Source organism: Ranitomeya variabilis, chromosome 7 (assembly GCF_051348905.1).
Source record: "Ranitomeya variabilis isolate aRanVar5 chromosome 7, aRanVar5.hap1, whole genome shotgun sequence".
In the NCBI taxonomy this organism is placed as follows: domain Eukaryota; kingdom Metazoa; phylum Chordata; class Amphibia; order Anura; family Dendrobatidae; genus Ranitomeya; species Ranitomeya variabilis.
Window position 1 is genome coordinate 16,402,979 of NC_135238.1, and position 25,797 is coordinate 16,428,775.

Genomic DNA, 25,797 nt, shown 5'->3' on the forward strand with positions numbered 1-25,797 from the left:
GTAAAGGACAGGAATCTGTTGTGAATTTGGATTCTGGGCTCCCCCGGTGGCCGCTTGTGGAATTGGACTTGTCATCCTCTTTCCTGTTTCACCTGGTTCCATCAGTAGTGGGTGTCGCTATTTAAGCTCATTTCTCTGGTGGTTTCTTGCCGGTCATCAATGTTATCTGATGCCTCTCAGTGCTTGTTCCTGCTTCTAGACTACTACTAGATAAGTTGGACTTTTGTCCTTGTTTTGTTTTGCCTATTTGTTCCAGTTCACAGCTGAAGTTTTGTTACTGTGTCTGGAAAGCTCTCGTTGATCAGGGATTGCTACTCTGGCGTTATGAGTTAATGCCAGAGTTTAAGGTAATCTCTGGATGGTGTTTTGTTAGTGTTTTTCTGCTGACCATGAAAGTATACTATCTGTCTTCTGCTATCTAGTAAGCGGACCTCAAATTTGCTAAGACTATTTTCCTGCTGCGTTTGTTGTTTCATCTGAACTCACCGTCATTATATGTGGGGGGCTACTGTCTTCTTTGGAAATATTTCTCTAGAGGTGAGCCAGGTCTTATATTTCCCTCTGCTAGCTATTTAGGTCTTAGGCCAGAGCTGGGCATCTAGCGATAAATAGGAAATGCTACCTGGCTATTTCTAGTTGCGCGGCAGGCTTAGTTCATGGTCAGTATAGTTCCATCTTCCGAGAGCTTGTCCCTCTATAGGCTTGCTATGATCTCTGCCTGCAGAGATCATGACAGTTTGACCGGCCACTAAAGTGTTAAAGACCCAGGTTTAGAAAGGAGAGTTATAAGAAGTCTGCTGGAATTTTTTTTTTTTTTTTTTTTTTTTTTTCCTCCAGTCTGCCTTGCTGCAGTCTTTTTTCTCTCTCTCCTCCTAATCTCTGTATGCTCTGTGTGCACCTGACAATAATGGATCTCCAGAGTGTAACTGCGGGTTTGAATAATCTCATCACGAAAGTACAAAATTTACAAGATTTTGTGGTACATGCTCCGGTATCTGAGCCGAGAATTCCTTTGCCGGAGTTCTTCACAGGGAATAGAGCTAGCTTCCAGAATTTCCGAAATAATTGTAAGCTTTATTTGTCCCTGAAGTCTCGTTCAGCTGGAGACCCTGCTCAGCAGGTTAGGATTGTGATTTCCTTGCTCAGGGGTGACCCTCAAGATTGGGCCTTCTCATTGCCAGCAGGGGATCCTGCGTTACGCGATGTGGATGCGTTTTTTCTGGCCTTGGGCTTGCTTTATGAGGAACCTCATTTGGAACTTCAGGCAGAAAAAACTTTGATGGCACTATCTCAGGGGCAAGACGAAGCTGAAGTTTTCTGCCAAAAATTCCGTAAATGGTCTGTGCTTACTCAGTGGAATGAGTGCGCCTTGGCGGCAACTTTCAGAGAAGGTCTCTCTGATGCCATTAAGGATGTTATGGTGGGGTTCCCTTTGCCTGCAGGTCTGAATGAGTCCATGACAATGGCTATTCAGATTGATAGGCGTCTGCGGGAGCGCAAACCGGTGCACCATCTGGCGGTGTCTATGGAAAAGACGCCAGAAAGTATGCAGTGTGATAGAATTCTGTCCAGGAGCGAGCGACAGAATTTTAGACGGAAGAATGGATTGTGTTTCTATTGTGGGGATTCTACTCATGTTATATCGGCATGCTCTAGGCGTACAAAGAAGCTTGATAAGTCTGTTTCCATTGGCACCATTCAGTCTAAGTTTATTTTGTCTGTAACCCTGATTTGCTCTTTGTCATCCATTGCCACGGACGCCTATGTTGACTCTGGCGCCGCTCTGAGTCTTATGGATTGGTCCTTTGCCAATCGTTGTGGTTTTGATTTAGAGCCTTTGGAGACTCTTATTCCTCTGAAGGGGATTGACTCCACCCCATTGGCTAATAATAAACCACAATACTGGACACAAGTAACCATGCGTATCAATCCGGATCACCAGGAGATTATTCGTTTCCTGGTGCTGTATAATTTACATGACGATTTGGTACTGGGATTGCCATGGTTGCAGTCTCACAACCCAGTCTTGGACTGGAGAGCAATGTCTGTGTTGAGCTGGGGATGTAAGGGTATTCATGGGGACGTACCTTTGGTTTCTATTTCGTCGTCCATTCCCTCTGAAGTCCCTGAGTTCCTCTCTGATTATCAAGACGTCTTTGACGAACCCAAGCTTGGGTCGTTACCTCCGCACCGTGAGTGCGATTGTGCCATAGATTTGATACCGGGTTGTAAATATCCAAAGGGTCGTTTGTTTAATTTGTCTGTGCCGGAACATGCTGCTATGCGGGAATATATAAAGGAGTCTTTGGAAAAGGGACATATTCGTCCATCTTCTTCTCCCTTGGGAGCTGGGTTTTTCTTTGTCTCAAAAAAAGACGGCTCTTTGAGACCATGTATTGATTATCGGCTTCTGAATAAGATCACTGTTAAGTATCAATACCCATTGCCATTGCTTACTGATTTGTTTGCTCGTATAGAGGGTGCTAAGTGGTTCTCTAAAATTGATCTTCGTGGGGCGTATAATTTGGTGCGGATCAGGCAGGGGGATGAGTGGAAGACCGCATTTAATACGCCCGAGGGCCACTTTGAGTATTTGGTCATGCCTTTTGGTCTTTCTAATGCCCCTTCAGTTTTCCAGTCTTTTATGCATGATATCTTCCGCGATTTTCTGGATAAATTTATGATAATATATCTGGATGATATTCTGATTTTTTCTGATGACTGGGACTCTCATGTCCAGCAGGTCAGGAGAGTTTTTCAGGTTCTGCGGTCTAATTCTTTATGTGTGAAGGGGTCTAAGTGCGTTTTTGGGGTCCAGAAAATTTCCTTTTTGGGGTATATTTTTTCTCCCTCTTCCATTGAGATGGATCCCGTCAAGGTGCAAGCTATTTGTGACTGGACTCAGCCCTCCTCTCTTAAGGGTCTTCAGAGATTTTTGGGCTTTGCCAACTTTTACCGCCGATTTATTGCTGGTTTTTCGGATGTCGTTAAACCACTGACTGATTTGACCAGACAAGGCGCTGATGTTGCTAATTGGTCCCCTCATGCTGTAGAGGCCTTTCAGGAGCTTAAGCGCCGTTTTGCCTCTGCCCCTGTGTTGCGTCAGCCTGATGTGAATCTGCCTTTTCAGGTTGAGGTTGACGCTTCGGAGATCGGAGCTGGGGCAGTGTTGTCGCAGAAAGGTTCCGACTGCTCCGTCATTAGGCCTTGTGCCTTCTTTTCTCGCAAATTTTCGCCCGCAGAGCGGAATTATGATGTTGGGAATCGGGAGCTTTTGGCCATGAAGTGGGCGTTTGAGGAGTGGCGCCATTGGCTCGAGGGGGCTAGGCATCAGGTGGTGGTATTGACTGACCACAAAAATTTGATTTATCTTGAGACTGCCAGACGCCTGAATCCTAGACAGGCGCGCTGGTCTTTATTTTTTTCTCGCTTTAATTTTGTGGTGTCATACCTACCGGGTTCTAAGAATGTTAAGGCAGATGCCCTTTCTAGGAGTTTTGACCCGGACTCTCCTGGTAATTCTGAACCCACAGGTATCCTTAGGGAGGGAGTAATTTTGTCGGCCGTTTCTCCTGATCTGCGGCGGTCCTTGCAAGAGTTTCAGGCGGATAGACCGGATCGTTGTCCGCCTGATAGACTGTTTGTTCCGGATGATTGGACCAGCAGAGTCATCTCTGAGGTACATTCTTCTGCATTGGCAGGTCATCCCGGAATTTTTGGTACCAGGGATTTGGTGGCAAGATCCTTCTGGTGGCCTTCCCTGTCACGAGATGTGCGAGTCTTTGTGCAGTCATGTGACGTTTGTGCTCGGGCCAAGTCTTGTAGTTCTCGGGCTAGCGGACTGCTGTTGCCCTTGCCTATTCCTAAGAGGCCTTGGACACACATCTCGATGGATTTTATTTCAGATCTGCCTGTTTCCCAGAAGATGTCTGTCATCTGGGTGGTCTGTGACCGTTTCTCTAAAATGGTCCATTTGGTTCCTCTGCCCAAGTTGCCTTCTTCTTCTGAGTTGGTTCCTCTGTTTTTTCAGAATGTTGTCCGATTGCACGGTATTCCTGAGAATATTGTTTCTGACAGAGGTACCCAATTTGTGTCTAGATTTTGGCGGGCATTCTGTGCTAGGATGGGCATAGATTTGTCTTTTTCATCTGCTTTTCACCCTCAGACTAATGGCCAGACCGAGCGGACTAATCAGACCCTTGAGACATATCTGAGGTGTTTTGTCTCTGCTGACCAGGATGATTGGGTTGCTTTTTTGCCATTGGCAGAGTTCGCCCTCAATAATCGGGCCAGTTCTTCCACCTTGGTGTCCCCGTTTTTCTGTAATTCGGGGTTTCACCCTCGATTTTCCTCCGGTCAGGTGGAATCCTCGGATTGTCCTGGAGTGGATGCGGTGGTGGAGAGATTGCATCACATCTGGGGGCAGGTTATGGACAATTTGAAGTTGTCCCAGGAGAAGACTCAGCGTTTTGCCAACCGTCATCGTCGTGTTGGTTCTCGGCTTTGTGTTGGAGATTTAGTGTGGTTGTCTTCTCGTTTTGTCCCTATGAGGGTCTCTTCTCCTAAGTTTAAACCTCGGTTCATCGGCCCTTATAGAATATTGGAGATTCTTAATCCTGTTTCTTTCCGTTTGGACCTCCCTGCGTCCTTTTCCATTCATAACGTTTTTCATCGGTCGTTATTGCGCAGGTATGAGGTACCTGTTGTACCTTCAGTTGAGCCTCCTGCTCCGGTGTTGGTTGAGGGTGAGTTGGAGTACGTTGTGGAGAAAATTTTGGACTCTCGTGTTTCCAGACGGAAACTCCAGTATCTGGTTAACTGGAAGGGTTACGGCCAGGAGGATAATTCTTGGGTCAATGCATCTGATGTTCATGCTTCTGATCTTGTTCGTGCCTTCCATAGGGCTCATCCTGGTCGCCCTGGTGGATCTGGTGAGGGTTCGGTGCCCCCTCCTTGAGGGGGGGGTACTGTTGTGAATTTGGATTCTGGGCTCCCCCGGTGGCCGCTTGTGGAATTGGACTTGTCATCCTCTTTCCTGTTTCACCTGGTTCCATCAGTAGTGGGTGTCGCTATTTAAGCTCATTTCTCTGGTGGTTTCTTGCCGGTCATCAATGTTATCTGATGCCTCTCAGTGCTTGTTCCTGCTTCTAGACTACTACTAGATAAGTTGGACTTTTGTCCTTGTTTTGTTTTGCCTATTTGTTCCAGTTCACAGCTGAAGTTTTGTTACTGTGTCTGGAAAGCTCTCGTTGATCAGGGATTGCTACTCTGGCGTTATGAGTTAATGCCAGAGTTTAAGGTAATCTCTGGATGGTGTTTTGTTAGTGTTTTTCTGCTGACCATGAAAGTATACTATCTGTCTTCTGCTATCTAGTAAGCGGACCTCAAATTTGCTAAGACTATTTTCCTGCTGCGTTTGTTGTTTCATCTGAACTCACCGTCATTATATGTGGGGGGCTACTGTCTTCTTTGGAAATATTTCTCTAGAGGTGAGCCAGGTCTTATATTTCCCTCTGCTAGCTATTTAGGTCTTAGGCCAGAGCTGGGCATCTAGCGATAAATAGGAAATGCTACCTGGCTATTTCTAGTTGCGCGGCAGGCTTAGTTCATGGTCAGTATAGTTCCATCTTCCGAGAGCTTGTCCCTCTATAGGCTTGCTATGATCTCTGCCTGCAGAGATCATGACAGGAATCGGGATGGGTAAAGGACAGGAATCGGGATGGGAAAAGGACAGGAATCGGGATGGGAAAAGGACAGGAATTGGGATGAGTAAAGGACCAGAATCGGGATGGGTAAAGGACCGGAATCGGGATGGGTAAAGGACCAGAATCTGGATGGGTAAAGGACGGGAATCGGAATGGGTAAAGGACAGGAATTGGGATGGGTAAAGGACCGGAAACGGGATGGATAAAGGACAGGAATCGGGATGGGTAAAGGACAGGAATCAGGATGAGTAAAGGACAGGAATCGGGATGAGTAAAGGACAGGAATCAGGATGGGTAAAGTTCCAGAATCGGGATGGGTAAAGGACAGGAATCGGGATGGGTAAAGGACAGGAATCGGGATGAGTAAAGGACCAGAATTGGGATGGGTAAAGGACAGGAATCAGGATAGGTAAAGGACAGGAATCTGGATGAGTAAAGGACCAGAATTGGGATGAGTGAAGGACAGGAATCGGGATGGGTAAAGGACAGGAATCGAGATAGGTAAAGGACAGGAATCGGCATAGGTATAGGACAGGAATCGGGATAAGTAAAGGAGTGAATCGGAATGAGTAAAGGATCAGAATTGGGATGGGTAAAGGGATTCAGAGAAGGGAAAGGATTGTGGGCAGATGTAATGGTAGAGAAACAAGGGATCTTAGGCATGCTGACAGAGAAGGGCAGAGATCATGGTCAGTTAGAAAAAGGGCAGGGTCACTGGACAGATTTTAAGAAGGGTAGAGTTTGTGGGCAGGTTACCCGGGGACTTCGGCATCGTTGGTCGCTGGAGAGCTGTCTGTGTGACCACACAACGACTTACCAACGATCACGGCCAGGTCGTATCGCTGGTCGTGATCGTTGGTAAATCGTTTAGTGTAACGGTACCTTAAGGGTCCAGAAAAGACACAAAGGCAGGGATTGTGGGAAGGTAGATAGAGGGACAAGATAGTGGACAGATAAGAAAAGAAGGGCAAAGATATTAGGAGAGGAAGAGCAGAGATTGTGGGCAGGTAGGATGACAAGGGCAGGGTTACAGGAAGATAAGGAAAGGCAAGGATTGTGAGCAGTTTGGCAGAGAGGGATAGAGATAACAAATAGGCGAGGAAGGCAAGTGATAGCCCATGGGTAGGAGAAGGGCAGGGATACTGAACAGAGAAAGACAGGGATTGTGGGCGGGTAGAAAGAGAAGGGCAGAGATCAAGGACAAGTGGGCGTAGAAGGGCAGGAATCAAGGACAAGTGGGCATAGAAGGGCAGGGATCAAGGACAAGTGGTCATAGAAGGGCAGGGATCAAGGACAAGTGGGCGTAGAAGGGCAGGGATCAAGGACAAGTGGGCGTAGAAGGGCAGGGATCAAGGACAAGTTGGTGGAGAAGGGCAGGGATCAAGGACAAGTGGGCGGAGAAGGGCAGGAATCAAGGGCAAGTGGGCGAAGAAGGGCAGGGATCAAGGACAAGTGAACGGAGAAGGACAGGGATCAAGGACAAGTGGACGGAGAAGGGCAGGGATCAAGGACAAGTGGGCGGAGAGGGCAGGGAACAAGGACAAGTGGGCGGAGAAGGGCAGGGATCAAGGACAAGTGGGCGGAGAAGGGCAGGGATCAAGGACAAGTGGGCGGAGAAGGGCAGGGATCAAGGACAAGTGGGCGGAGAAGGGCAGGAATCAAGGGCAAGTGGGCGTAGAAGGGCAGGGATCAAGGACAAGTGAACGGAGAAGGACAGGGATCAAGGATAAGTGGGCAGAGAAGGGCAGGGAACAGAGGCAGATAGGAAGATGGAAAGGCAGAGAATAGCAAGTACTGTGGACAGGGAGCCACAGAAGGGCAGAGCTAATTGCTGGACAAGCAGAGAAGGGCAGTGAAGAAGAGTTGCAGATGAAGGCAGGGATCTGCACAATAATGTAGAAGTCTGCAGCCAGAGGCTTGAGTGACAGGCGCAGGGGCACAGGTTTAACCGCTCACTGCCCGCAGCACTCCCCAAATAGATAGGATCTGTTTTATATTTCGGTCCGTCCTGTGCTCTCTCCATTCTCAGCTCTGACAGGTTTTGCCTGCAGCCATAAAGACGAGAGCAACTTCAACAAACTGTAAAGGAAATTGAACAATGTAAAAAATGACAATTTTAACTGTTTTTATAACTGAAGAAATTGAGACACCCAAAAAAAAACAACACAAAACGATCTAGGCGATTTCCCTTTAAATAGCTTCCTTTGGAGAATGACATCATCCCACGGAGATAATCCCAGAAGACAAATGACCCCACATTGACAAATATGACAAGACCAAGCAGGAGGAAGCTATTTTTCTGTGCGCTGTAATCCCGGGTGGAGATCTGTTTTCCTGACCGTTCCAAATGTGTCCGACTAAATAGGAGGCCTGCACCTTTTCAGAACCATGGCTCAAATTACTGTTTTGTTTTTTTTCAACTAATAAATAAGAAATGGGGGCGCTGTTGCATTGGTGCCTATGGTATTTTTTTGCCATGATAATGGTGAAAAATGGTAGTGCATCTGTTTAAATGAAAATTTAACTTTTTAAGTAGGATTTTACAAGTGACATCCCAAGAAAATCGAAACTCTTCTTGATGAAATGCAACAAAATACAATAAAAAATGTTAACCTACAGTTCTGGTAAGGAACGCTACATCCCCTTTAAGTAACCTTCTTGGTGTTAGAATATTCTTACACATTCCATTAATTCTGTGTCGGCCATATTTCCAGTCTGGGATGTTTTGAACTAATCAGTCAGCGAGGAATATGAGCAAAAGGTGGAGAATTGGAGTTCAGCAAACAGCGGAGACAGGGAGAGAAAGGGAAGGGATATTTGATGTATTAAAAGTGCTGCGGGGCCTTGTATCCCTCGCTACATCAAACACAAGCCACGTATTGTCCGGCCAGGATGAAAAGGCTCCCACGGACCGCGCCCCTGGCCGAGATCGCCACCTTTCATCTTTGCCCTCTGTTATAATGAAAGTCCCTACGGGAAGAAAGTGTCAGATCGTTATCCTCCCGTATAGGAGCACTCGGCAATGCTGGGGCAAAAAAGGCCCGAGATCATCACCCGCAAGGGCGAGCGGACGAAAAGAAAAATAGCCACCACGTTTTTGAGAAAAAAATGGAATTCGATTTTAGGGGCCCCGCTCCTAGTCTGTGGTGACACCTTTACACTCTTTTTGGTTTCTTTCTTCTGACCATCGCACCGATTCCCCCTTGTGGGGTCCACGGGGGCTCTTGACATAGTGGGGCCCTATTTGAAGTTGTGCTTTGGGCCCCAAAATTGCAGACACCTGGGACAATGATTCCGGTGGTTGCCAATAGTGGCCTGGCGGAGCTCACCCGGCACCTGGGACCCCCCTCCAGTTATGCTCCTAGTGGGGCCCCATAGTGAATTATGAGCGGTCCGACCATTGGGAGCATCTACCGCACCATCCTCCTGACACCAGCCGGCACTGCTGCATCCTGCGGGGCCCCCACTGTTATGGGGCTGTCAAAACATTTCAGGAGAGCTTGTAGTAAAAATGGAAGATAAATGCCCTGGAGTAAGAGAGATTGATGAGCGTGTTTACCGCAGGGGCGAACGTGTGCGTGGCGCGATGACAGAGGGGCGGTATTATCACTACATCTGGTCTAGAGCACCCCCAATAATAATACAATGTGGGTATAGTACAAGGGAAATTAATATGGCACTAATACATGGCAGTATTATACGGCACTATTATATGGCACTATTACATGGCACTAATACCTGGCAGTATTATACGGCACTAATATGGCAGTATTATATGGCACTAATACCTGGCAGTATTATACGGCACTATTATATGGCACTTTTACATGGCAGTATTACATGGCACTAATACCTGGCAGTATTATATGGCACTAATATATCGCAGTATTATATGGCACTATTACATGGCACTAATATGGCAGTATTATATGGCACTAATACATGGCAGTATTATATGGCACTAATATATCGCAGTATTATATGGCACTATTACATGGCACTAATACCTGGCAGTATTATACGGCACTAATATGGCACTATTATATGGCACTATTACATGGCACTAATACCTGGCAGTATTATACGGCACTATTATATGGCACTTTTACATGGCAGTATTACATGGCACTAATAACATAGTAACATAGTAACATAGTTAGTAAGGCCGAAAAAAGACATTTGTCCATCCAGTTCAGCCTATATTCCATCATAATAAATCCCCAGATCTACGTCCTTCTACAGAACCTAATAATTGTAAGATACAATATTGTTCTGCTCCAGGAAGACATCCAGGCCTCTCTTGAACCCCTCGACTGAGTTCGCCATCACCACCTCCTCAGGCAAGCAATTCCAGATTCTCACTGCCCTAACAGTAAAGAATCCTCTTCTATGTTGGTGGAAAAACCTTCTCTCCTCCAGACGCAAAGAATGCCCCCTTGTGTAATACCTGGCAGTATTATATGGCACTAATATATCGCAGTATTATATGGCACTATTACATGGCACTAATATGGCAGTATTATATGGCACTAATACATGGCAGTATTATATGGCACTAATATATCGCAGTATTATATGGCACTAATATGGCAGTATTATATGGCACTAATACATGGCAGTATTATATGGCACTAATACATGGCACTATTACATGGAAGTATTATATGGCAGTAATATATCACACTATTACATGGCAGTATTATATGGCACTATTTCATGGCATGCACTGGTATAGCTGGCTGGTAATAATGCACAGCAAGGTGGATGTCGCCATTATATATGCTTTCACACAGCTATCCTCGAGAGGCGTTATGCAACTGTTACGTAGGCACCATGGTAGGCACTTATATATGGCTAATTTGAGCATTTGAAAAAGGTGATTATTTGTGGGCTGTATGGCGGCATTATTTGGGTACGCTATGGCAGTCTTACTTAAGGTAGTATATAGAAGTAATATTTGTGCACAGGGGCATGTGTTATGTTAAATGATGATAGGTGATATAATGGCTGGTACTGTGACAGAGCAATATATGGCAAAATGGATTGAAAACTTTATGGATGCATTACTGGGTCAGTGTATAGAAGTAATATTCGTGTGCTGTGGCAGGTGTTATATGGCCACAATGGCTGCATTTGAACATATGTTGGCTGGTACTGTGAAATAGCAATATATGACATAGTGGATTGGAAACTACACGGTATTATTATTTGGACACTGTATCGGCGGTATTATTGTGGTACTGAACAGAACTAATATTTGTGCATTGCTGCAGGCATTATATGGACACTATATTAAATTATATATTGGCTGGTACTATGATATAGCAAAGTATAGTGTTATTATTTGAGTACTGTATGGCAGTATTATTTGGGCACTGTATAGAACTAGTATTTGTGCACATAGCTAATAATATTAGATTATATGGTGACTGGTAATGTAGGTATAGAAATATATGGCACAATTTATTTGAATCTGTATAGTGCAAGTATTATAACACTGTGTGGCGGTATTATTTTGGACAGTATAAACTTGTATCTGTGGTGTCTTGGGGTTCCATGTTGCAGAAGTGTTCATTCCTAGGATGCTGTATGTCCTGTTTTGGAACCCTTCCTCAGACAACCATTCCTAAACTACAAGGACCCTCATCCTGTAGCCTTCAGTGTCTGATGTTCCCCAGAGTACCAGACACAAAGAGGATGATCCCCATATGGCCAGGAAACAAGTGTGTCACCGTGTCACCGCCTGGTTGACGACTACCAGAATGGACAGGGGGTTTGGCGGCTTTCATGTTTTGTGTTTACAAATGGCGTCTGAAGTGGAGAAACCTTCAAGCAGATGCTGCCATTTGCCACTAAATTGTTCCAACTCTTGAGCTTATCAAAAAGACAGCGCTGCGGGGGAAGGGAGGGTGTACAAACTTATACAAACAGAGGGAATAGACAAAGGAGTCAGACACTGAAATCCCCTCATTTCTGTACACACGGCGTGTTAGGACACAGCACATACATGTGGTTTGGGGGGTCATTTATGCTAAACAGCCCCCTGAAGGCTGGGGGAGGCCACTTTCATTTTTGGGGGATAATTTTACCGTTCAGAAGAGCCCCCCTAACAAGACGGAAACGCGACAACGTAATAATTCCAATGCGAACATCGCATGATATGGCTGTAACATTGCGTGACGGCCTAGCAGTAATGGCACAACGCCATACCCGTCCGTGAGGTGGCGCCAGACCATCAAACTGCCGCATCTGTGGGGGCACTGGCCATGGTATTATTATGTGGGGCCAAGCCAGGTATTGTGATATAGCGGGGGTCCCCAACCGTGGGCTCGTGATGTATGGCTTGTGGCTCTCAGCTAAGACGAATGCCATTTTCAATTTATTGACTTCCACCGGGGGAGGGGGGGATTATTACTTTATAAAGGGGCACTCGGGACAATATTACATGATAAGGGGCACTCCGAACATTATTATTTAAGGGGACACTAGGTGCATTATTACTTTTTTCAGGAGACACTCAGGCAATTATTATTTGATAAGGTTGCACTTGCAGAATTATTACTTTATAAAGGGGCACTAAAGGGCATTACTACTTGTTAAGGGAGCACCTGGGGCATTACTACTTGTTAAGGGAGCACCTAGGGCATTACTATTTCTTATGGGGCACCTGGGGCATTATTACTTGTTAAGGGGCACCTGGGGCAATATTACTTATTAAGGGGGCACCTGGGGCATTATTACTTCTTAATTGGCACCTGGGGCACTATTACTTGTTAAGGGGGCACCAGGGGAATTAGTACTTGTTAAGTGGGCTACTCGGGCATTATTGCTTGTTAAGGGGCACCTGGGGCATTATTACTTGTTAAGGGCACCTGGGGCATTATTACTTGTTAATTGGCACCTGGGGCAATATTACTTATTAAGGGGGCACCTGGGGCATTATTACTTCTTAATTGGCACCTGAGGCATTAGTACTTGTTAAGGGGGCACCAGGGGAATTAGTACTTGTTAAGTGGGCTACTCGGGCATTATTGCTTGTTAAGGGGCACCTGGGGCATTATTACTTGTTAAGGGCACCTGGGGCATTATTACTTGTTAATTGGCACCTGGAGCATTATTACATGTTAAGGGAGCACCTGGGGCATTATTACATGTTAAGGGGCACCTGGGGCATTGCTACTTGTTAATTGGCACCTGTGGCATTAGTACTTATTAAAGGGGCACCTGAGGCATTATTAGTTGCGAAGGGAAGACCTTGGGCATTATTACATGTTAAGGGGGCAACAGGGGCATTAGTACTTGTTAAGTGGACTACTCGGGCATTATTACTTGTTAAGGGGCACCTGGGGCATTATTACTTGTTAAGGGCACCTGGGGCATTATTACTTGTTAATTGGCACCTGGGGCATTATTACATGTTAATTGGCACCTGGGGCATTATTACTTCTTAATTGGCACCTGGGGCATTATTACTTGTTAATTGGCACCTGGAGCATTATTACATGTTAAGGGAGCACGTGGGGCATTATTACATGTTAAGGGGCACCTGGGGCATTGCTACTTGTTAATTGGCACCTGTGGCATTAGTACTTATTAAAGGGGCACCTGAGGCATTATTAGTTGCGAAGGGAAGACCTTGGGCATTATTACATGTTAAGGGGGCAACAGGGGCATTAGTACTTGTTAAGTGGACTACTCGGGCATTATTACTTGTTAAGGGGCACCTGGGGCATTATTACTTGTTAAGGGCACCTGGGGCATTATTACTTGTTAATTGGCACCTGGGGCATTATTACATGTTAATTGGCACCTGTGGCATTAGTACTTATTAAAGGGGCACCTGAGGCATTATTAGTTGCGAAGGGAAGACCTTGGGCATTATTACATGTTAAGGGGGCAACAGGGGCATTAGTACTTGTTAAGTGGACTACTCGGGCATTATTACTTCTTAATGGGGCACTGAAGGGAGATTTTTAATACATAAATGGGCAATCGGAAATTGTAACCTTTAAGGGGCACACGGGAGACTTTTAAGATTTCTTCTCCTACAATGTGTCTCAATTATTTCTCAAGTAAAGAACAGCTGGTGACCCCAACAAGGTCGATGCAAATAATTATTAGAATTGCCCCCCAAAGGGGTAGCACATGACACAGGGATAATGTTTGGGAGGAACTAATAAGATGGCGGCATTTATTGACTCCTATGTGGTAAATCAGACAGCTTATATGCTGTGAGGCATCCAACATGGAGGCAGATTTATCAGTGAAAGGCTTTGTTGCTCATAGCAACCAACCACAGCACAGCTTTCATGTCTAAAACTACTCAGGAAGAATGAAAGCTGCACTCTGATAGGTTGCCATGGGTAACTAAACAGAGAAGCTGGTTTGAGGCCTAGTAACATAAACATGTCTCCCGGTAGTGATCGCTATCTTTTTGTGTGGCGACATTTCCTCCTTACGTGACCGACTGTTTATGCAAATTCCATCTATTTTTTTCTTTTAATTGGTTGTACGCAGCTAATGAGCGCGGGATTACGGCTGCAGATGATTATCGGGGATGACGGAGTCACTGGGCGCATTTTCATTGGTGAGGAGACTTCTTATATAAAAAAATTGTAAAAAAAAAAAAATCAGCGGCTGCATTATAGCCATGTTAGCCCCCACCTCCCCAATACTGGTGCTTGCTGTCAGTGAATGGAGCCCTCCGCCTCCCTGTAAGGGTCGTGCTGCAGACCACGTCATACATGAGGTGATAGCCATTATCAATGACGGCGAGAACAACCACTCTCATCATTTCATGAGAAGAATGGTGTGACCGACGAGGGGTTAATAGGAGGGGACACAGGCCAATGTTGATTAAAGGGCTTTTATGTGGGGCCCCACAGATCCCCAGGGGCCAGAAAAGTCTCTGAGTGGAAAACTATTTTAACCCTTTAAGAAAAACACAAGTCGTAGTCCATCTCCTACAAATGATCATTCGGGAAACTCTGGCTCCTGATATACACCTGTCTGTAGGACTACAAGTCTCATGCCCCGTCACCTAGGGTGAGACAAATTCTAAGCGAGAGCGACATTTCTGGTACTAGAGATCCTGAAAGCGGCATTAAAACAATGAGGAGAAATCCAGACCATCATGACAGCGCCTAGTAGTAATATATATATATGTATACGGTGTAGTGGAGCTACGAGTCAGATGTAGCAGAGCAAAAAGATTGTCAGGTGGCGAAAAGATCCGTTTGTCACATGTGGCAAAGCTATATGTTAGGTGTAGATACACAGCTCAGCAGTCAGTATCACACAGGATACGATTAGATACACGGCTCAGCAGTCAGTATCACACAGGATACGATTAGATACACGGCTCACCAGACAGTATCACACAGGATAGGATTAGATACACTGCTCAGCAGACAGTATAACACAGGAGAGGATTAGATACACGGCTCAGCAGTCAGTATCACATAGGATAGGATTAGATACACGGCTCACCAGACAGTATCACACAGGATAGGATTAGATACACTGCTCAGCAGACAGTATAACACAGGAGAGGATTAGATACACGGCTCAGCAGTCAGTGTCACACAGGAGAGGATTAGATACACGGCTCAGCAGTCAGTATCACACAGGAGAGGATTAGATACACGGCTCAGCAGTCAGTATCACACAGGAGAGGATTAGATACACGGCTCAGCAGTCAGTATCACACAGGATAGGATTAGATACACGGCTCAGCAGACAGTATCACATAGGATAGGATTAGATACAGTGACTGATTAGCCAGTATTACACATGCTAGGGTTAGATACACAGCTCAGCAGACAGTATCACACAGGATAGGATTAGATACACAGCTCAGCAGTCAGTATCACACAGGATAGGATTAGATACACGGCTCAGCAGTCAGTATCACACAGGATAGGATTAGATACACGGCTCAGCAGTCAGTATCACACAGGATAGGATTAGATACACAGCTCAGCAGTCAGTATCACACAGGATAGGATTAGATACACGGCTCAGCAGTCAGTATCATACAGGATAGGATTAGATACAGTGACTGATTAGCCAGTATCACACATGGTTAGATACACGGCTCAGCAGTCAGTATCATATATATGACCAGGATTAGATACACGGCTCAGCAGTCAGTATCACACAGGATAGGATTAGATTCACAGCTCAGCAGTCAGTATCACACAGGATAGGATTAGATACACGGCTCAGCAGTCAGTATCACACAGGAGAGGATTAGATACATGGCTCAGCAGTCAGTATCACACAGGAGAGGATTAGATACATGGCTCAGCAGTCAGTATCACACAGGATAGGATTAGATACACGGCTCATCAGACAGTATCACACAGGATAGGATTAGATACACGGCTCATCAGACAGTATCACACAGGATAGGATTAGATACACAACTCAGCAGTCAGTATCACACAGGATAGGATTAGATACACGGCTCAGCAGTCAGTATCACACAGGATAGGATTAGATACACAACTCAGCAGTCAGTATCACACAGGATAGGATTAGATACACAACTCAGCAGTCAGTATCACACAGGATAGGATTAGATACACAGCTCAGCAGTCAGTATCACACAGGATAGGATTAGATACATGGCTCAGCAGTCAGTATCACACAGGATAGGATTAGATACACGGTTCAGCAGACAGTATCACACAGGATAGGATTAGATACACGGCTCAGCAGTCAGTGTCACACAGGAGAGGATTAGATACACGGCTCAGCAGTCAGTATCACACAGGATAGGATTAGATACATGGCTCAGCAGTCAGTATCACACAGGATAGGATTAGATACACGGTTCAGCAGACAGTATCACACAGGATAGGATTAGATACACGGCTCAGCAGACAGTATCACACAGGATAGGATTAGATACACGGCTCAGCAGTCAGTGTCACACAGGAGAGGATTAGATACACGGCTCAGCAGTCAGTATCACACAGGATAGGATTAGATACATGGCTCAGCAGTCAGTATCACACAGGATAGGATTAGATACACGGTTCAGCAGACAGTATCACACAGGATAGGATTAGATACATGGCTCATCAGGGCTACAAGTTTATCAGACAGAACTTAGATGCAGCATTGTAGCGCAGATTCTACGTTTGTCATTTTCTGGTGCTCGGTCTGACATAGGACTGCCGTTGCCGTCTACACTTTATCACCACATTACTAACAGTAGTTATTTATATATCGCCGACATATTCCGCAGCACTTTACAATATCAGACACCGCAGAGACGGATTTGTCACTCAGCTCTGCTACATCTGCATTTCCATTGAATCCTTACCTTCAAAGTCAGAGAGGATCCCCTCCAAGTGGTCGTTGACCGATAAGTGAGCCATCCTCGCCCCCCTCCTGATCGCTGCGGCTAAGAATAAGCCCCCTGTACAGTGAGACTCAAATGACAGGGCCAAAGGAGGCGAGGTCCCACATGTGAGGATCCAGGGACCCCTGTATCAGAGGATTGTGCTGCTGAGGAGCCAGCAGTGGAGGCAGCAGAGCCAGCAGTGGAGGCAGCAGAGCCAGCAGTGGAGGCAGCAGAGCCAGCAGTGGAGGCAGCAGAGCCAGCAGTGGAGGCAGCAGAGCCAGCAGTCCCCTCCTCCAGATGATGAGGGGCAGTTACACCCCCACATACCTTGCAGGATTCCCCATCCTCTCTGCACATCTGGAAGCTGGGAGGGGGCAGCAGTGGAGGAGGGGGTGCAGACAAATCCTGGGCTTCTCCTGATTAACTCTTCTCCTGCTGAGGAATAGAAATGCAAAAAAAAAGTTACTATATTGAGCAATGTTTAATCTCAAAGTTCTGCAACTTTCTCATAGACTTTAGGAATTAATTCTTCCCCATTTTCACGATCTCTTTGTGTTTCAGGTTTTCAGCCTCTGGATGTAATTTGTAAGGTTTCCATTCACTAAAAGCAAGCAGATCTCATACTTCTCACATCTGTATCTGCATACATGTCCTGCACTGGTACATTGTAACGAACTATCAGCACAGGGGGGAGATTTGTGCTGCTGATGTGTTCAGCTCACAGAGGATTGTCTACACTGGATACAACTGTAACAAACCCTCAGCTGTGAGAACTGTAGATGTAAACAGCCCATGTGTCTTTGTATTCCCATCTCCAAGATCCTATTAAAATGATAATATTATCAAATACCTCCAATTAGAAATGTTGTATAGTTCTTCTGATTCGCTATGCTGCTTACCCCATGTCCAGGGCATTGCAGTGGCTTAGGTTTCCATGGTTATGACCACTTATATATTGACAGTTAGTGATCATTACCACTGATACCTAGGCTATTGCAATGCCCTAAACATGGGGTAAGTGACATAGCTAATCAGTAGAACTATACACCATTTCTACTTTGAGGTATTTGCTACCGTAATATTATTATTATTACACCTACTACACTTTGGGATAGTGTCTTGGAGATGGGAATACCCCTGTAAATGGTAGTTAGATGCTGTCTATTTTACTCTGTTATCAGCCATTCCAGAACAGACAGTAATTGCTATCTAATGCTCCCTGTTATCAGCCATTTCTAGAGAGAGAGATTCTGTTTTGGCTGCAGGTTCCTCTCCCCCTGGTTATATACACACTGTATATTTTATGCTCCTGCTTTTGTACTGTTGCTGTATATTACGGTTTATCACTGTGTGTAATAAGATATCCGGGCCAGTGAGCGGCACGGAGAGATCGGGAGGGCGGTGGTGAAGGGCATTCGCTCGGGCGGTGGGTGGTGGAGGGAACTCGCTCGGGCTGTGTTGGAGGGCACTTTCTCGAGCCATGGTGGAGGGCAACCGCTTGGGCCGTGGTGGAGGGCACCCGCTCAGGTCATGATGGAGGGCACCCGCTCGGGCCGTGGTGGAGAGCACTCGCTCAGGCCATGGTGGAGAGCTCTCGCTCAGGTCGTGATGGAGGGCAGTCAGTCGCGCCGGGGTGGACTGCAGTCGCTCAGGCCGTGGTGGCGGGCACTCGTTTGGGCCGTGGTGGAGGGCACCCGCTCAGGCTGTGGTGGAGGGCACTCGTTTGGGCCGTGGTGGAGGGCACCCGCTCAGGCTGTGGTGGAGGGCACTCGCTCGGGCTGTGGTGGAGGGCACCCGCTCAGGTCATGATGGAGGGCAGTCAGTAATACCAGGGTGAACTGCACTTGCTCGAGCCGTGGTGGCGGGCACTCATTTGGGCCTTGGTGGAGGGCACTCGCTCGGGCCTTGGTGGAGGGCACCTGCTCGGGCCATGGTGGAGGGCACCCACTCGGGCCGTGGTGGAGAGCACTCGCTCGGGGCGTGGTGGCGAGCACTCGCTCGAGGCGTGGTGGAGAGCACTCGCTCAGGTCATGATGGAGGGCAGTCAATCACGCGGGGTGGACTGCAGTCGCTCAGGCCGTGGTGGCGAGCACTCGTTTGGGCCGTGGTGGAGGGCACCCACTCAGGCTGAGGTGGAGGGCACCCGCTCGGGCCGTGGTGGAGGGCACTCACTCAGGTCGTAATGGAGGGCAGTCAGTCGCACCAGGGTGGACTGCACTTGCTCGGGCCAAAGTGGCGGGCACCTGCTTGGGCCGTGGTGGAGGGCACTCGCTTGGGCCGTGGTGCAAGGCACCCGGTTGGGCCGTGGTGGGGGGCACCCACTCGGGCGGTGGTGGAGGGCACTCGCTCAGGCCGTGGTGGAGAGCACTCGCTCAGGTCATGATGGAGGGCAGTTAGTCGCACTGGGGTGGAGGGCACTCGCTCGGGCAGTGGTGGAGAGCACTCGCTCAGGCCGTAGTGGCGGGCACTCGTTTGGGCCGTGGTGGAGGGCACCCGCTCAGGTCATGATGGAGGGCAGTCAGTAATACCAGGGTGAACTGCACTTGCTCGAGCCGTGGTGGCGGGCACTCATTTGGGCCTTGGTGGAGGGCACTCGCTCGGGCCTTGGTGGAGGGCACCTGCTCGGGCCATGGTGGAGGGCACCCACTCGGGCCGTGGTGGAGAGCACTCGCTCGGGGCGTGGTGGCGAGCACTCGCTCGAGGCGTGGTGGAGAGCACTCGCTCAGGTCATGATGGAGGGCAGTCAATCACGCGGGGTGGACTGCAGTCGCTCAGGCCGTGGTGGCGAGCACTCGTTTGGGCCGTGGTGGAGGGCACCCACTCAGGCTGAGGTGGAGGGCACCCGCTCGGGCCGTGGTGGAGGGCACTCACTCAGGTCGTAATGGAGGGCAGTCAGTCGCACCAGGGTGGACTGCACTTGCTCGGGCCAAAGTGGCGGGCACCTGCTTGGGCCGTGGTGGAGGGCACTCGCTTGGGCCGTGGTGCAAGGCACCCGGTTGGGCCGTGGTGGGGGGCACCCACTCGGGCGGTGGTGGAGGGCACTCGCTCAGGCCGTGGTGGAGAGCACTCGCTCAGGTCATGATGGAGGGCAGTTAGTCGCACTGGGGTGGAGGGCACTCGCTCGGGCAGTGGTGGAGAGCACTCGCTCAGGCCGTAGTGGCGGGCACTCGTTTGGGCCGTGGTGGAGGGCATTCGCTTGGGCCTTGGTGGAGGGCACCCGCTCAGGCTATGGTGGAGGGCACCCGCTCGGGCGGTGGTAGAGGGCACCCGCCTGGGCCGTGGTGGAGGGCACCCACTCTGGCGGTGGTGGAGGGCACCCGCTCGGGCTGTGGTGGAGGGCACTCGCTTGGGCCGTGGTGGAGGGCACCCACTCAGATCATGATGGAGGGCAGTCAGTCGCGCCGGGGTGGACTGCAGTTGCTCAGGCTGTGGGGGCGGGCACTCGTTTGGACCATGGTGGAGAGCACCCACTCAGGCCGTGGTGGAGGGCACCCGCTCGGGCCATGGTGGAGGGCACTCGCTCGGGCCGTGGTGGAGGGCACTCGCTCAGGTCGTAATGAAGGGCAGTCAGTCGCACCAGGGTCGACTGCACTTGCTCTTGCCATAGTGGCGGGCACCCACTTGGGCCGTGGTGGAGGGCACTCGCTCGGGCCGTGGTGGAGGGCACCCAGTCGGGCCATGGTGGAGGGCACACGCTCGGGCCGTGGAGGAGGGCAGTCGCTCGGGCCGTGGTGGAGAGCACTCGCTCAGGTCATGATGGAGGGCAGTCAGTCATGCTGGGGTGGAGGGCACTTGCTCGGGCTGTGGTGGCGGGCACTCGTTTGGGCCATGGTGGAGGGCACTTGCTCGGGCCTTGGTGGAGGGCACCCACTCAGGCAGTGGTGGAGGGCATCCGCTCGGGCAGTGGTAGAGGGCACCCGCTCGGGCCGTGGTGGAGGGCACCCACTCTGGCGGTGGTGGAGGACACCCACTCGGGCGGTGGTGGAGGGCACCTGCTCCAGTTTCCGTGTAGGGTCTATTTAAGGATAATATCAGGTTCTGGTTTTGGCTCAGATCAACAAATTATAAAGAAAAGATCAAAGTAAATTTGCTAGAAGATGATTGTTGGCATCGGGTGTAATTAAACCGTAATTCCTAGAGTTAAACATGTGAGTGTAGACCGCGGGCTAGTGTCAGCAACGTGGTCGAGCGTGGCCGGGTCACACACTGGGGTCAGGCGAGGCGAGTACACACAATGAGAAGGAAGAGATTACTGGGTAGAGATGTCGCCACATGGAGGAAGACATGAAACCTCTGATGAAATGGTGACATCACTAAAGCTGCCCATATGGTGACATCACTAAAGCTGCCCGTGTGGTGACATCACTAAAGCTGCCCGTGTGGTGACATCACTAATGATGCCCGTGTGGTGACATCACTAAAGCTGCCCGTGTGGTGACATCACTAAAGCTGCCTGTGTGGTGACATCACTAAAGCTGCCCCTGTGGTGACATCACTAATGATACCCGTGTGGTGACATCACTAATGATGCCCGTGTGGTGACATCACTAAAGCTGCCCGTGTGGTGACATCACTAAAGCTGCCCGTGTGGTGACATCACTAAAGCTGCCCGTGTGGTGACATCACTAAAGCTGCCCGTGTGGTGACATCACTAAAGCTGCCCGTGTGGTGACATCACTAAAGCTGCCCGTGTGGTGACATCACTAAAGATGCCCATGTGGTGACATCACTAAAGCTGCCCATGTGGTGGCATCACTAATGATACCCGTGTGGTGACATCACTAATGATGCCCATGTGGTGACATCACTAATAATGCCCGTGTGGTGACATCACTAAAGCTGCCCGTGTGGTGACATCACTAAAGCTGCCTGTGTGGTGACATCACTAAAGCTGCCCCTGTGGTGACATCACTAATGATACCCGTGTGGTGACATCACTAAAGCTGCCCGTGTGGTGACATCACTAAAGCTGCCCGTGTGGTGACATCACTAAAGCTGCCCGTGTGGTGACATCACTAAAGCTGCCCGTGTGGTGACATCACTAAAGCTGCCCGTGTGGTGACATCACTAAAGCTGCCCGTGTGGTGACATCACTAATGATGCCCGTGTGGTGACATCACTAATGATGCCCGTGTGGTGACATCACTAAAGCTGCCCGTGTGGTGACATCACTAATGATGCCCGTGTGGTGACATCACTAATGATGCCCGTGTGGTGACATCACTAAAGCTGCCCGTGTGGTGACATCACTAAAGCTGCCCGTGTGGTGACATCACTAAAGCTGCCCGTGTGGTGACATCACTAAAGCTGCCTGTGTGGTGACATAACTAAAGCTGCCCCTGTGGTGACATCACTAATGATGCCCGTGTGGTGACATCACTAATGATGCCCGTGTGGTGACATCACTAATGATGCCCGTGTGGTGACATCACTAAAGCTGCCCGTGTGGTGACATCACTAAAGCTGCCTGTGTGGTGACATCACTAAAGCTGCCCCTGTGGTGACATCACTAAAGATGCCCATGTGGTGACATCACTAAAGCTGCCCATGTGGTGGCATCACTAATGATACCCGTGTGGTGACATCACTAATGATGCCCATGTGGTGACATCACTAATAATGCCCGTGTGGTGACATCACTAAAGCTGCCCGTGTGGTGACATCACTAAAGCTGCCTGTGTGGTGACATCACTAAAGCTGCCCCTGTGGTGACATCACTAATGATACCCGTGTGGTGACATCACTAATGATGCCCGTGTGGTGACATCACTAATGATGCCCATGTGGTGACATTACTAAAGCTGCCCGTGTGGTGACATCACTAAAGCTGCCCTTGTAGTGACATCACTAAAGCTGCCCGTGTGGTGACATCACTAAAGCTGCCCATAGATATTAGATTTTAATTGGTTGGCTTCTGCCCCTTGACATTACACTGGCACCTTCTTTTGACTCCCCATGATCGCCCCCAGGTCGCCCTCTTGACCCCCCCCCCCCCCCCATGCTGATCACTGATCGCTAGGCCTCCTGGGAGATCACAATCTGGCCCGTTTGCTGTAGTGATCACTATCACACTGGTGACCTGGGACTGAGCCCTGATGGCCCCCAGCTGTGCCCTTTGCTGTGTCCTGGGCAGGGGGTGACAGACATTGGCACAGAGGTGTGAATGAGGCATGAAGGGGGCATCTGTTAGCACCAGCCTGCTAATGCAGAGGAGGGAGGGGGTCCTGTGTGTTTACAGCTGTAGACCCCCATCTGCAATCCCTGCTACAGGGTCAATGTCACATACACAATGGGGAATGCAGTGCTGAGAATGGATCACACATGATAAGCTTAGATACACGGCTTATCAGACAGTATCACAAATGATCGGATTGGATACACGGCTCAGCAGACAGTATCACACAGGATAGGATTAAATACATGGTTCAGCAGACAGTATCACATATGATCAGATTGGATACACGGGCACAGCTTATAGTATCACACAGGATAGGATTAGATACACAGCTCAGCAGACAGTATCACACAGGACAGGATTAGATACACAGCTCAGCAGTCAGTATCACACATGGTAGGATTAGATACACAGCTCAGCAGTCAGTATCACACAGGATAGGATTAGATACACAGATCAGCATACAGTATCACACATGGTAGGATTAGATACACGGCTCAGCAGACAGTATCACACATGGTAGGATTAGATACACAGCTCAGCAGTCAGTATCACACAGGATAGGATTAGATACACAGATCAGCATACAGTATCACACAAAATAGGATTAGATACACGGCTCAGCAGTCAGTATCACACATGGTAGGATTAGATACACAGATCAGCATATAGTATCACACATGGTAGGATTAGATACACACCTCAGCAGTCAGTATCACACAGGATAGGATTAGATACAAGGCTCAGCAGTCAGTATCACACATGAGAGGATTAGATACACGGCTCAGCAGTCAGTATCACACAGGATAGGATTAGATACACGGCTCAGCAGTCAGTATCACACAGGATAGGATTAGATACACAGATCAGCATACAGTATCACACATGGTAGGATTAGATACACGGCTCAGCAGACAGTATCACACATGGTAGGATTAGATACAAAGCTCAGCAGTCAGTATCACACAGGATAGGATTAGATACACAGATCAGCATACAGTATCACACATGGTAGGATTAGATACACTGCTCAGCAGTCAGTATCACACAGGATAGGATTGGATACTCAGCTCAGCAGACAGTATCACACAGGATAGGATTAGATACACGGCACAGCAGTCAGTATCACACATGGTAGGATTAGATACACAGATCAGCATATAGTATCACACATGGTAGGATTAGATACACACCTCAGCAGTCAGTATCACACAGGATAGGATTAGATACACGGCTCAGCAGTCAGTATCACACATGAGAGGATTAGATACACGGCTCAGCAGTCAGTATCACACAGGATAGGATTAGATACACGGCTCAGCAGACAGTATCACACAGGACAGGATTAGATACACGGCTCAGCAGTCAGTATCACACATGAGAGGATTAGATACACGGCTCAGCAGACAGTATCACAGAGGACAGGATTAGATACACGGCTCAGCAGTCAGTATCACACAGGATAGGATTAGATACACGGCTCAGCAGTCAGTATCACACATGAGAGGATTAGATACACGGCTCAGCAGTCAGTATCACACAGGATAGGATTAGATACACGGCTCAGCAGACAGTATCACACAGGATAGGATTAGATACACGGCTCAGCAGTCAGTATCACACATGGTAGGATTAGATACACAGATCAGCATATAGTATCACACATGGTAGGATTAGATACACACCTCAGCAGTCAGTATCACACAGGATAGGATTAGATACAAGGCTCAGCAGTCAGTATCACACATGAGAGGATTAGATACACGGCTCAGCAGTCAGTATCACACAGGATAGGATTAGATACACGGCTCAGCAGTCAGTATCACACAGGATAGGATTAGATACACAGATCAGCATACAGTATCACACATGGTAGGATTAGATACACGGCTCAGCAGACAGTATCACACATGGTAGGATTAGATACACAGCTCAGCAGTCAGTATCACACAGGATAGGATTAGATACAGATCAGCATACAGTATCACACATGGTAGGATTAGATACACTGCTCAGCAGTCAGTATTACACAGGATAGGATTGGATACTCAGCTCAGCAGACAGTATCACACAGGATAGGATTAGATACACGGCACAGCAGTCAGTATCACACATGGTAGGATTAGATACACAGATCAGCATATAGTATCACACATGGTAGGATTAGATACACACCTCAGCAGTCAGTATCACACAGGATAGGATTAGATACAAGGCTCAGCAGTCAGTATCACACATGAGAGGATTAGATACACGGCTCAGCAGTCAGTATCACACAGGATAGGATTAGATACACGGCTCAGCAGTCAGTATCACACAGGATAGGATTAGATACACAGATCAGCATACAGTATCACACATGGTAGGATTAGATACACGGCTCAGCAGACAGTATCACACATGGTAGGATTAGATACAAAGCTCAGCAGTCAGTATCACACAGGATAGGATTAGATACACAGATCAGCATACAGTATCACACATGGTAGGATTAGATACACTGCTCAGCAGTCAGTATCACACAGGATAGGATTGGATACTCAGCTCAGCAGACAGTATCACAC

At 48.2% G+C, this 25,797-nt stretch overlaps 2 protein-coding genes across 3 annotated transcripts in view; one reads left to right on the forward strand and one right to left on the reverse strand.

Annotated features, from left to right (window-relative positions):
- The window catches only part of SEPTIN12 (septin 12), a 111,210-nt gene that overhangs the window by 61,065 nt on the left and 24,348 nt on the right, over nucleotides 1–25,797 (reverse strand). Inside the window, exon 2 of one of the 2 annotated variants that reach the window (XM_077274224.1) lies at nucleotides 17,386–17,493. In XM_077274224.1, the coding sequence (XP_077130339.1) occupies nucleotides 17,386–17,493 (108 nt within the window). Of the gene's footprint in view, nucleotides 1–17,037; nucleotides 17,351–17,385; nucleotides 17,494–25,797 lie in introns of those variants that run through there. The other variant, XM_077274225.1, reaches the window with a different exon arrangement.
- LOC143785411 (galanin receptor 2b-like) overlaps nucleotides 13,766–25,797 on the forward strand; it is a 56,456-nt gene continuing 44,424 nt past the window's right edge. Inside the window, exon 1 of the mRNA XM_077274235.1 lies at nucleotides 13,766–14,292. Coding sequence (XP_077130350.1) covers nucleotides 14,226–14,292 — 67 coding nt within the window. The 5' untranslated portion in view covers nucleotides 13,766–14,225. The remainder of the gene's footprint in view (nucleotides 14,293–25,797) is intronic.